General features: G+C 39.6%; 3 protein-coding genes across 6 annotated transcripts; 2 read left to right on the top strand and 1 right to left on the bottom strand.

Moving 5' to 3' along the window:
* Nucleotides 1–1136: 1136 nt before the first annotated feature.
* LOC139198004 (uncharacterized) lies at nt 1137–1571 on the top strand. The gene has a single exon (XM_070826230.1). It carries the CDS (start codon nt 1137–1139, stop codon nt 1569–1571), a length of 435 nt encoding a protein of 144 aa, XP_070682331.1.
* A 797-nt stretch (nt 1572–2368) lies between these two features.
* On the top strand, nt 2369–6485 carry LOC103421193 (putative disease resistance protein RGA3). Of its 2 annotated transcripts, XR_011583598.1 has the most exons (3): nt 2369–5491; nt 5763–5932; nt 6055–6485. XR_011583598.1 is itself a non-coding variant. In XM_029106872.2 (2 exons), exon 1 carries the CDS (start codon nt 2548–2550, stop codon nt 5446–5448), a length of 2901 nt encoding a protein of 966 aa, XP_028962705.2. In that variant the 5' UTR covers nt 2369–2547; the 3' UTR covers nt 5449–5491; nt 5763–6485. The 2 variants fall into 2 exon arrangements, 1 of the variants encoding a protein (XP_028962705.2); XM_029106872.2 differs by having other exon boundaries at nt 5763–6485.
* On the bottom strand, nt 5558–7971 carry LOC103441112 (protein ROOT INITIATION DEFECTIVE 3-like). 3 transcript variants are annotated; one of them, XR_003775313.2, is made up of 4 exons: nt 7444–7938; nt 7201–7314; nt 6023–6378; nt 5558–5895 (listed from the first exon to the last, which is right to left on the bottom strand). XR_003775313.2 is itself a non-coding variant. In XM_008379812.4 (3 exons), the coding sequence occupies exons 1-3, from the start codon at nt 7698–7700 to the stop codon at nt 6366–6368; spliced, it is 384 nt and encodes a 127-aa protein (XP_008378034.1). In that variant the 5' UTR covers nt 7701–7938; the 3' UTR covers nt 5558–6365. The 3 variants fall into 3 exon arrangements, 2 of the variants coding, with proteins under 2 accessions (XP_008378034.1, XP_008378033.1); XM_008379812.4 differs by having other exon boundaries at nt 5558–6378; XM_008379811.4 differs by lacking the exons at nt 5558–5895; nt 6023–6378 and adding an exon at nt 6459–6686 and having other exon boundaries at nt 7444–7971.
* Nucleotides 7972–11528: the final 3557 nt, after the last annotated feature.

Raw genomic sequence — 11528 nt, 5'->3', positions numbered from 1 at the left:
GTCAACCTTGCTCTTCTTGCCAAGATCGGATGGCGAATTACCCAAAATCCTTTGTCCCTCCTCGCTTCGGTTTTGAGAGATAAATATTTCCGGGGGAAAACCTTTGGAGAAGCTCCTAAAGGGAAGAACACCTCATGGGGATGGAAAGGTCTCTTTGAAGCTCGGAAAGTGCTAAACCTTGGTCTTAGATGGCGGGTGGGAAATGGGCAAAGCATTAATATCAGGAAGGATCCATGGTTCCCCAAACCCTCAACCTTTAAAGTCATCCCGCAACCAAATCTCGTAGGAACAATGGTATGTGATCTGATCGACCCAGTGACTAATTCTTGGCGAACGGACTTGATCGAGTTCGGGTTTCAGCGGGAAGATGTATTACCAATCTTAAGCATTCCTCTCAGCCATGTTGGCATTGATGATAGACTGGTGTGGCACTATGCCACCAATGGGATTTTTCAGTTAAAACTGGGTACAGTTTGGCTTTAAAACTGATGGAAGAATGTGCTTTGGGAAGGAGAGGGCGAGGCGCCCCTAGTGAAAGGAACAAGCTAAATCTGGTATGGAATAATATCTGGAGTCTACAGGTTCCAAACAAGATCAAAAGCTTCATTTGGCGATGCTGCAACAATGCTCTGGCGGTCAGACGGAATCTTAAAAGACGTCAAATGCGAATCGACAATGTTTGTGGTGTTTGTAACGCCATTAATGAAACTGAAAACCATCTGTTTTTCCGATGTGAAATTAGCCATGTCTTCTGGTTTTGTTCTCCTCTTCACCTCAATTCCCATGCCCTGGAGGGAAGTGACTTTCTCGAAAGCTGGAGCAACTTTTGTGCCCAAGTGAAGGACATGAACAATGCGGATGATATTCGTCAAGAATTTGCCTTTGGCCTGTGGAGATTGTGGAAAAACAAAAATGATGTGATATTCAAAGGGATACATCGTCAGCCTTTGGATATCTTGGAAGCCTGAAGGAAGAGCACTAGCGAGTATAAAGTCAGTTTGGCGCGGGAAGCCGATGATTATAGCCCGAGGCTGCCGAAGACAATCAAGGCTCCAGAAAATATTTGTACTAAGTGGCAGAAACCTAGGTTCGGAACTATTAAGATTAATTCTGACGCGGCCTGGTGTAAAGACACTATGCGTATGTGGGTGGGTTGGCTGGGTCTGGATTTTGCTGGTTTGCTCCAAGCGGCTGGGGGGATTGGGTCCGGATTTTGTCATAGTGCCGCTGCTGCTGAAGCTTCAGCCATCAGGTATGCTTTATTGGCCTGTATCGACCATGGGTTTAATGACATCATCATTGAATCTGATGCAAGTTCGATTATTAAGATGCTGAAGAAGGAAGTGTTGGTCGACTTCAGTATTGAGTGTATTCTCGGCGACATTGAGGTTCTAGTGCAAAAGCTGAGGTCTGTCTCTTTTGCTTTTGTGCCTAGAGAGGGCAATCGTGCTGCTCACTCGGTGGCTAAGTATGCCTTTAAGGAGGGCCGATCTTTTTCTTGGGATTGTATTGGTCCTGATTTTCTGTTTAATATTCTTGCTAAGGATGTAAACCTTTCTATTCGTCTTTAATATATCTCTATCTTTGGTTAAAAAAAAAAAAGATAAAAGACAACTTGAATAAAATGAAAAACCAGATGCCGTCAAATAAATGTAGGGAGCAATTGGTTTAAAAAAAAAGAAGGGCTGGCCCACCTCCATCTACATACGCCTGCAATTTTTTTTGCTCGTGTGTGAGGTTTTGATTCAGGCTAGGGGGAAGACGGCGGAGGCAGCGTCATAATTTGGGTTGACGGCTACGAACGAACATGGATGTGGGAGTTGAAGGAGGAGGCTTAGGCTAAAGAAATAATCTATTAGAAAATTAATTTATCTAAACTACCTTTTAATAAATTCTTTAAGAACTCTTTTCTCAATTAAAATTTCAAAATGTAGTGTTGATTTAGATATTTTACAAAAAGGAGAGTCTTTAGGGTGTACATTGAAAGGAGAGAGGATCCTTGCGTATAAATATTATTGCTGTCTTTTTTTTTTTTATTAATGCGAAACTTTAGATGGGGTGTAAATTGAAAGCAAAGAAAATTCAAGTATTAATAAACTTTAGGTAGGGTGTAAATATTAATGAACTTTAGACATGGTGTAAATTGACATGAAAGGGATTTAAATATTAATAAGGGTGTAAATTGACACGAAAGAGGATTTAAATATTAAAAATCTTTAGGTAGGGTATAAATATTAATAAACTTTAGGTAGGGTGTAAATTGACAGGAAAGAGGATTTAAATATTATTGTTGCCTTTTTTGACTATTAGTAGTGACCTGGTGTAAATTGATTAGGGTGTTCATATTATTACTATTAGATGCTTAGGATGTGAATTGACTGGAAGGAGAGTTTTTTATTATGAGGATCAAGGCGCGGCTGTTAGACCTATTTGTCTAGCCGACCCATATTCTTATGTCCAAATTTTGCCAGAAGAAAATACCATACCAATCCCGCACTTCTCAGTTCAGATATCTTGGTTTTCTCTGTTTCCACTGCTAACAGAAAGATGGCTGAGGCACTCATTTCTGTGCTGCTCCAAAATTTGGCTTCGGTAACTTACCAATACGGCGAAGAAGAGGTGAAGTTGGTTTTGAATGCGGAGAAAGATGTTCAAGAATTCGAGGCCAAACTTAAAGCGATTCGTGCTGTGCTTGCGGATGCGGAGCTGAGGCAAGTGAAGGAGGCCAGCGTCAGAAATTGGCTGGAGGGGCTGACAGAGGTGTCGTACAAGATGGACGATGTGCTGGATGAGTGGAACACTGAAATACTGAAACAACAAATTGAGAAACAAGAAGAGAACGGTGGAAGTACTTCTCTTGTTACTGAGAAGAAGATGAAGTCGGTATGTTTCTCTATTCCATCCTCTTGCTTTTGTTTCGGCCAAGTCCATCGGATAATTCTTCATCGTGACATTGCTCTTAAGATCAAAAGTCTGAATGAAAATTTAGATGAGATTGCAAAGCAAAGAGAAACATATAACTTTCGATTCACAGAGAGAATAATCAGTGAACAACCTGAGCGAGAGAAAACTTCTTCTTTTGTTGATGAATCTATCATATTTGGTAGAGAACAACAAAAGGAAGTTTTGGTTAGCAAGTTGTTGAATGAGAGTAGTCAAGAAGAGACGGGCCTCCTTGTCATCCCTATTGTCGGGATGGGAGGAATGGGAAAGACAACTTTGGCCCAACTGGCTTTTAACGATGAAAATGTTAAAGCTTGTTTTGGGATAAGAATATGGGTTTGTGTTTCAGACCTTTTTGATGAGATGAAAATTGCTAAAGCCATCATCTCTGGTGCTAAAGCTGTCAGCCCAAATTCGGATGAGTTGGAAGATTTCTTTCAGTGTATGTCTGAATCCATTAAGGGAAAGAAGTTTCTCCTTGTCCTAGACGATGTGTGGACTGAAGACCAAAGAAAGTGGGAGAAATTGAAGTTGCCATTAATACAAGGTGGCGCCCATGACAGTAGAATATTGGTGACCACTCGAAAACAGGAGGTTGCTGATATGATGGGAGCTCCCACTCGCACAATCTATTTGGAGAGGTTGAGCGAACAAAATTGTTTGTCAATATTCAACCGCATGGCATTTTATAATAGGGATAAGGATGGTGTGTTGGAAGCCATTGGTGAAGAAATAGCAAAAAAGTGCAAGGGTTTGCCTCTTGCTGCAAAGACTTTGGGTAGTCTCATGCGTTACAAGAAAACGAGGAAAGAATGGCAAGAAGTTTTGAACAGTAAGATATGGGAACTTGAAGAGGTTGAGCAACAAGTTTTCCAACCACTATTACTGAGTTATTTTGATTTGGCACCTACGGTCAAACGATGCCTTTTATATTGTGTTATCTTTCCAAAAGATCATTTGATCGATAAAAATTATTTGATTGAGTTGTGGATGTCACAAGATTACCTCTATTCGAAAGGAAACACAGAGAAGGAAATAATTGGCCGAAGGTGTTTTGATAATTTAGTAATGCGGTCTTTCTTCCAAGACTTTGAAAAAGACGACAATGGAAATATCGGGAGGTGTAAAATGCATGATATTGTGCACGATTTTCTGCAGTATCTTACTCAACATGAATGCTTTACAATGGAGGTTAAGGGTGGTAACAATACAATAAATCCCTTGGGTGATAAGATCCGCCATTTGACCTTAATGCTTGCACCTGAGGGTCCACTCTCATGTGTTTCGTTTTCCAGCTACGATCTACGTACTCTTGCCACTTTTGATTCAAAATTTAATGTTGTGAACTCAACTTTGTTCTCGCAGTTGAAACATCTTAGGACATTAAATTTGAGTGGTCATTGTATTGAAGTGCTTCCGAAAGAGATAGGTGAAATGGTGCATCTGAGGTTTATTGATCTGTCCAAAAATCCTTTGAAAAGGCTACCGAATGGGGTGTGTAATTTATACAATTTGCAGACTTTGCGCCTTGTTGAGTGTGAAGAACTTGAAAGTCTACCTCAGAGCATGGGAAAGTTGATTAACTTAAAGCATCTGTATGTTTGGGGTTGTCGTAATCTGAAGTACTTGCCGAAAGGGATTGGGAGATTAACAAATCTAAGAGGATTAGATCGGTGCCCTGTCAGCGGTGGTAAAGACGACGATGAAGCGTTCAAATTGGGAGATTTGAGAAACTTAGACCAACTTCAAGGGGGACTTTCGATAGTAATTGATGGGGATGTGAAAGTTGCAGCGGGTGAGGGTGAGAAAGCATCACCCCTGGGGAACAAACAACAAATCTTAGAATTGAGTATATCTCTTTTTGGTTGTGGAAGAAGTGCAGAAACACTGAATTTTTTACGACCGCATCCAAATTTGGAATATTTAGAAATTAGAGGGCATAATGAAAGCACTGCCCCCAACTGGATCATGTCATTAAACAATTTGAGATTTCTTGTTCTTTCTACATGGGAATGTGAAGTTTTACCTCATTTGGGAAGATTGCCGTCCCTCGAAGGACTGGCGCTTCTTGGTATGAAAGGAGTAAAAAAGGTTGGAGTTGAGTTTCTGGGAATAGAAAAGGAAACGTCATCAGCATCATCATGCATTACTCTATTCCCAAAACTTAAAGAACTAGGATTTTTGGAAATGGAGGCGTGGGAAGAGTGGAAAGGAGTGGAACAGTGGAAAGGAGTGGAAGAGTGGAAGGAAGAGGATTCTCATATTACCATAATGCCATGCCTTTCTTCTTTGAAGTTTGAGAACTGCGAATCGCTAAAAACATTGCCAGACTTCTTGCGGAAAACACCACTTCAAACACTTGTCATCAACCACTCTGGCAATCTTGCACGAGGCTGCCAAAAAGGCAGAGGAAAGGAATGGCCCAAGATTTCTCACATCCCCAACATCAAAATCACAGGTAGATTACCTTTTTTTTCTGACGATGAGGGTGACGTCATATTCTAAGCAGAGGATGCTGTTTAGTTGCATGAGAGGCCTTCCATTTCTGGTAATTAAGTTCTTTTCTATTTATTTACCAACTCACTCTATTCATTTTACTTGACAAATTACAATATTCCAACTAAACAATTTATGGGGTAGAGCTTTTATTATACTTGACAAATTACAATATTCCAACTAAACAAGTGCAGATTATCATATTCCAGGTCCCGAGTTCAATTCCCCCTCTCCCAATATCGTGATTTGCAATGCTCTAGTCTTATTTCATTCCAAAAAATATATGCAAGAAAGTAACAGTTTATAGTCACAAAATTTTGCAGAAAGTTTCACAAGCACGCTTTTGGGAGGGCGGCAGACCTAAAAAAACTGGATTCACCAAGACCCTCCAGTTGTCTGGTTTAGCTGCTAGCAGTTACAGGGTTTAACCACTACATTGCAGCTCACTTTGGCCGGCTGCAAAAATCATCAAAAAGGGAGAGTGCAAAAACAGGTAATTTCAAAATTAGTTGAGGTGTTTAGTTTATGCATGCATGTTTCGTTGACCTTTTGAAGTTTTTTTTTTTTGGTTAATCCTACTCACCTGACTATTGCGGGTGCTGCTAACGAACGCAGGGTTGACACATTCTCTTTAGGGGAAGTGCGATGGGAAGGGAGAGAAAGCTGCATGCATTATTAGAACCGGTGGTTGGCTGATGCATTACAAATTTCACCAGAATGGTCTTTTCCTTTGCATTCGGGCATAATGAAGATCGTCTGGGCATAGGCACATTAATTGTGCGCGTGTGTGTACACTATAATGCAAAGAGCTCCAGACTTGTTCGAGGTCTTCAGTTGAAGTCAGAACCAAGAATACAACACAAGTTGCAACCTTAACACAACTTCTTGTATATTTCTCAGAAAAATGCTGTCGAATGACTAGAATATTATTCACTAGACCTACAGAGTACAGTGCAAAATTTTATGTCAATACTAAACAGATTAGTAAAGTTTGGCAGATTGAACATAAACAACTGAGATATTCGAATATAAACTGTATTATGAAACAGTGGTACACTAATTCGCATCAAATTTGCATAAACCCGGGGAAGGAAATAATTCAAATAGCATTGAGATAGCCATTTGCATGTTTGAACATGCGAACAATGTTATGAGTTATAGCATCCCAAATTCGAACCATGCCATCTTCTGATCCAGAAATCAAATGATTTCCAGAAATACCATATGCTATGCAAGTAACAGCTTTGCTGTTCAAAAAGTCAAAGTATAAACTTGTGAGTTAAAAGAGTTTTACTCATTCAAAATATACGAAAATGAATGTTCCTCGATTCAGTTCACCAGAATGCAAAGCCTGTCATAACTAAATGAAGAATCCAGAGTTCTTAAAACATGCAACAATCTTCGGCAGTTATACTTTGAAAAAGGAAAATACACCGTTAAAAATTAGAGAAGTGTTAACTGAAGAAAACTCATCTGAATAACAAAAAAAACTGCAAACTAGAATATAGTAGGGAAAACAAGATTTCTCAATAATCTCCCACTTCCTACGCTCCAAACTAAGTAATGTACACCCAAATCAAAACTATAATGCACATGCAGTTTCAAGAATGCATTGCTTTTTTGTTTATTGGAGACGAATATGAATGCATCAGTACATAATAGGGCCATAGGCAAAAGACATGTCATAGATATTGAGGAACTTATAAGAATACATGCTACGAAAATCCAAGAAGACAAAGAAAAATGATTAGGAAAAATAACCTCCCACAAGTAGATATTCCCCGGCGAGCCTCCGCCAACAATCTATGTGCCTTCGCTGTTCGCAGTGAGCGGATTGATCGGTTCTTTTGGAAAGCTCTAGACATGAACTTGCAGCTGCACATCAAAACTCCCAAAATTCAATAAAATTGCAAGAATTCCCAAAATTCAATAAAAATGCAGACTTTTATCAATTGAGGCAATTCATCAAACGGGTTGTGCGCATAAGAAAGGAGGTGATCTTACCTTGGACCAGGGCCAGGACAGAGCAAGAGGAGGAAGAAGACTCGAGAAGCTGAGAGGAGGCGAGGAACCGTTCGTTTACGCAGATGAGACCGCGAGGCGGAGAGGCGCAGAGCTTGTAGCGGAGCTGCTCGGCGCCCGTGCGGAGGTCCCAGCAGCCAATGCCGGCTTCGACTGAAGACAGGTGAACTGGGGTTTCTCACAAGGATTTTTATTGAGCGTTTTGGAATCTCGAACAGAGTAACGGATACGTAAAACATTGATGGTGCTGCTCTCTGAGATTTTTGCTAGGAATTAGTCAACATACAATGAAGGATGCAATGGTGGTCTCATGGACTACGCCTTCGAGTTCATCATAAAAAATGGTGGAATTGACAGCGGAGAGGACTACCCTTACGAAGGATACGATGCCACTTGGGACCCCTACAGGGTCAGTATTTTTTGTCATTTGCTTAGCTGAAATTGTAAGAGATCAAGTAGGCCCTCTTACCAATTGATATGGTTCTCAATTTTTATGTATTTGATTACAAATTGTAACATACAACTCACATTTTATTTTTTATATAAACATACAAAAAGTCAGTATGCATTGCTCACTATCTTTTTCGTAAAAGAAGTCATGCATAATAAATGCATATATTTAACTTACGATAGTTATTCACTTAGCATTACAGTTTTATTTTTAATTTTTAATTTTTAAGTAAGAATTTTTAAGTTCAATTCTCTTATATCACAAGTTAGATACGACTTATTATAGAGTTTTTATTGGGTAGTTTGGCTTAATGCCCCCTATCCCTTATTGTAAAGATATTGTTGTATTAAAAAAATTATGATGGTTAAAGTACAAAATTTGATTGTTAATGTACATTCAATAATTTCCCATAAACACATAATCCACTCTTAATTTTTTTAATACAAGTGAATTAGCAATTATAATCGGAAGACTTCAGTTGCAGGTATACTCGCTTTAGATCAAGAGAGTAGATTTTGATTCTCACACATTTTTTTCAGTTTTTTCGCAGTCCTTTTTGTTGGTATCCATTAAATTGAACAAATAAAATAGAAATAATAAATAATAATTACATAATAATGTGTGAAAGATTAGAAAGAGTGTTTATTATTTACGAACAGCAACATATACGAGTATCTGGCAATTTGGCATATGACATGCGCGCGGTGCCAACTGTGATATGTCTGTCAGTTTAATTAGTTCCTGTTGTAAAATCGACGGTGGGTGTAGTGGAATAAATGAAACAAGACACAAAATTTACGAGGTTCCTCTACAGTCAGTGTGACTGGAGTACGTCCTCGGGGCAGCAGTGGTGCTTTCATTATAATCTAGAATAATAGGAGTACAAAGATAACTCTCTTTAATCTACCCCTCATTTTCTCTTCTTCCTCTTCTTTCCTCTCTCGCTCTCTTCCTCTTCCGTAAGTCACCCAACTCTTCTTCTCTTCTTCAAATATATAAACAAAAGAAAGCACTATTCACTTTACAAATTTTCCACAAATGAATAGTGAAAATACTGTGCATAAATAGTAACAAACTATTCATGTGGACCATCCACATAATATTTACAACACTCCCCCTTGGATGGCCACAAGTCTTCGATTGACTCGTTAAAATCTTGATATGTCTTGGATGCTCCCCCTGATGAGTATCTCCCCCTGATTTCAAATCATTTAGGCTGATCGTTGATTGTTCTGCTTTAGTCTCTTAGTAAGAAGAGTTGCTAAAAGAGTTGCTTTACTTATTGTTAACTTTCCACAGCCTTTTTCTTGAACTGGGCTAGAGGACTTTCTGCTAGACTAGCATCGAAGATCTGAATTTACTCCTTTTATCTGGAGCGGAATTTGATTCAAGGGTGGTGGACACTTGATCTTGAATCGGACTTGTGATTTCTTCAAGGACCTTCGAGGCTTGATCTTGAATGAAATTGGACCATGAGGAGCTTCACGTGACAAGTGTTCTTCGGCTTAGTTGGGGATGAATCAACACGTGTTCATTGCACTTGTCTCCACATGCTTCAATGTATCATTTTCACTTTCCTTACTTGCTCCCCTGGCTTCAGTAGTATTTTCCCTGGTTTTCCCCCATGCATGTGTGGCATCTTCTCTTGTAGGATTTGTCCCCTGATGCAGGAGTGGAATGCAAACCCTTGCATTTGAATGGTTCATCACTTCTTGGTGACTGGAGACCCAGCTCCAACCGTTGAAGATGACTACTCGAGAGCAACACTAGGTAAGCAATCAGGAAAGGTTCCAGGCAGTCGGTTCCTTACCGGGAGTTTGAGTGGAGGTTCCGACATATTGCTTTCTTTATCCTTGTCTTTGCAGGCAAGAACATGGACAAAGGAAAGGACAGGGAGATTGCATAATATGAGATAATCTTGCTCTGGTCCCTGAAGATATGTGATAATCTTGCTCTGGTGTGACATGTTTGAAGAGGTATTCTCGGAGAGGAAGAAAACTGAGTATTTCCAGATGCTATGTTGAAGATGCATTCTCGGAGATGAGGAAGAGTTAGGTATTCTTGCAGAGTTGCGGGTCTGCCTTGTTATGAAGAACAGAGATCGACATATATAGAGATTTCCCAATAGCAAGTGGTGGTGCTGTGCTTTTACTCTTGTCAGCAACTGTGGTGTAAATAGAACAGTAAGATTTACGCGGTTTCAACTTTGTCAGAGATCTTTGACAAAATTGCACGCGACATCTGAAAAAGTTGGGATTACGTCTGAAAAATGCCAACGAACTTTATTCAGGAAAATCTGGCTTTTGAAATTCGGAGAGCGGTGCCTCTTCGATCTTTGAACAAGTGGCTCTGCTGCCTCTTCTTTTATAGAGACATCAACTGTGTTCAAGAGTATGCTCAGAAAGTTGCTGCCTGTAGAAATTTCCTCTATCTTGCACTTCTGAAATTTTATTTGACCTCTGTTTTTCCTTCATCATTTCTGAAAAATGACTTGCCCATCTAACATTTGCTTAGATTTGAGTCTTAGGAGTGATACAGACGAGCAGCGTCAAGATAATATATGGCGCCCGTCCTTCTTATCTTCTAATGGTCCTCTTACGGTTGGGGACTCTATGATGAAGAATAACATAACCGCTACTGTGGTAGCTAGGAATCTTCTCACTCCAAGGGATAACAAGATCCTTTCAGAACGGTCTGAAGAGTCGGCCGTTCAAGACTCCTTGGCTCTCAGTGTTCAGTGTGCTGGCTCTGTGTCCAATATGGGCCAACGCCTACTTGCTCAAACTCGCCAAGTTGAATCATTGATGGCGGAGGTGGCAAGTCTTAAACAAGAGATCAGAGGGCTCAAGCACGAGAATAGGGTGTTACACGTGCTTGCAAATAGTTACTCTACGAGCATGAAAAGAAAGCTCGTCCAACTGCAGGAATCCGAAAGTCGGATTCAAAGTGATCACCAGAGGTTCGTTGCTAGATTCCGAAAGCAACTGATGCCTTCCCCTTCTGGTGTTTTGCTAAGTACTGGGGTGCCACATGATCAATCTCCAGTGCCTCCCCCTTCTGGGGTACTTCCGAGTACTGAGGCTTCACATGAGCAACCTTTGTGAAGGCTCCATCCTGTTTGTTTGTTTTAACTCATGTGTATGTATATATCTGTAATTTCTTGGAGATATTAATAAATAAGCTTTATTTCATTCAATGTATTGTGCCAAATACAATAAAGCATATACTTCACTAAGATGTGGTACTTCTGGACCAAATATTAATTTATCTTTACCCTCACGAAGATAAATGATTATTCTTAGTGTCTTCATCATATGAGTATTCAACTCATAATCTTCAATCCATATGATTCTTTTAATATCATAAATATCATGGATAAGATTCGTGTTGGTAGATTGTTCGATCTGCAGCTCGAGACAATAATTCCTTCAACACTTTATAATTTTTCTAGACTCTTCAGGAGTCCCAATTTAATATCATCAACTCTTCAAGAGTTATAATTTAATGTCATTGACTCTTGCAAGAGATTTTAGTATGTTGCAACAATATCATAATGATAGTACTCACTAAGGCAATTTATATCATCCATTGATATTGAGTACATATTTTATGTTTT

The sequence above is a fragment of the Malus domestica genome, chromosome 08, assembly GCF_042453785.1.
Source record: "Malus domestica chromosome 08, GDT2T_hap1".
In the NCBI taxonomy this organism is placed as follows: domain Eukaryota; kingdom Viridiplantae; phylum Streptophyta; class Magnoliopsida; order Rosales; family Rosaceae; genus Malus; species Malus domestica.
Note: the sequence above shows the minus strand (reverse complement) of the source record. Positions and strands in the feature narration are given on the sequence as shown.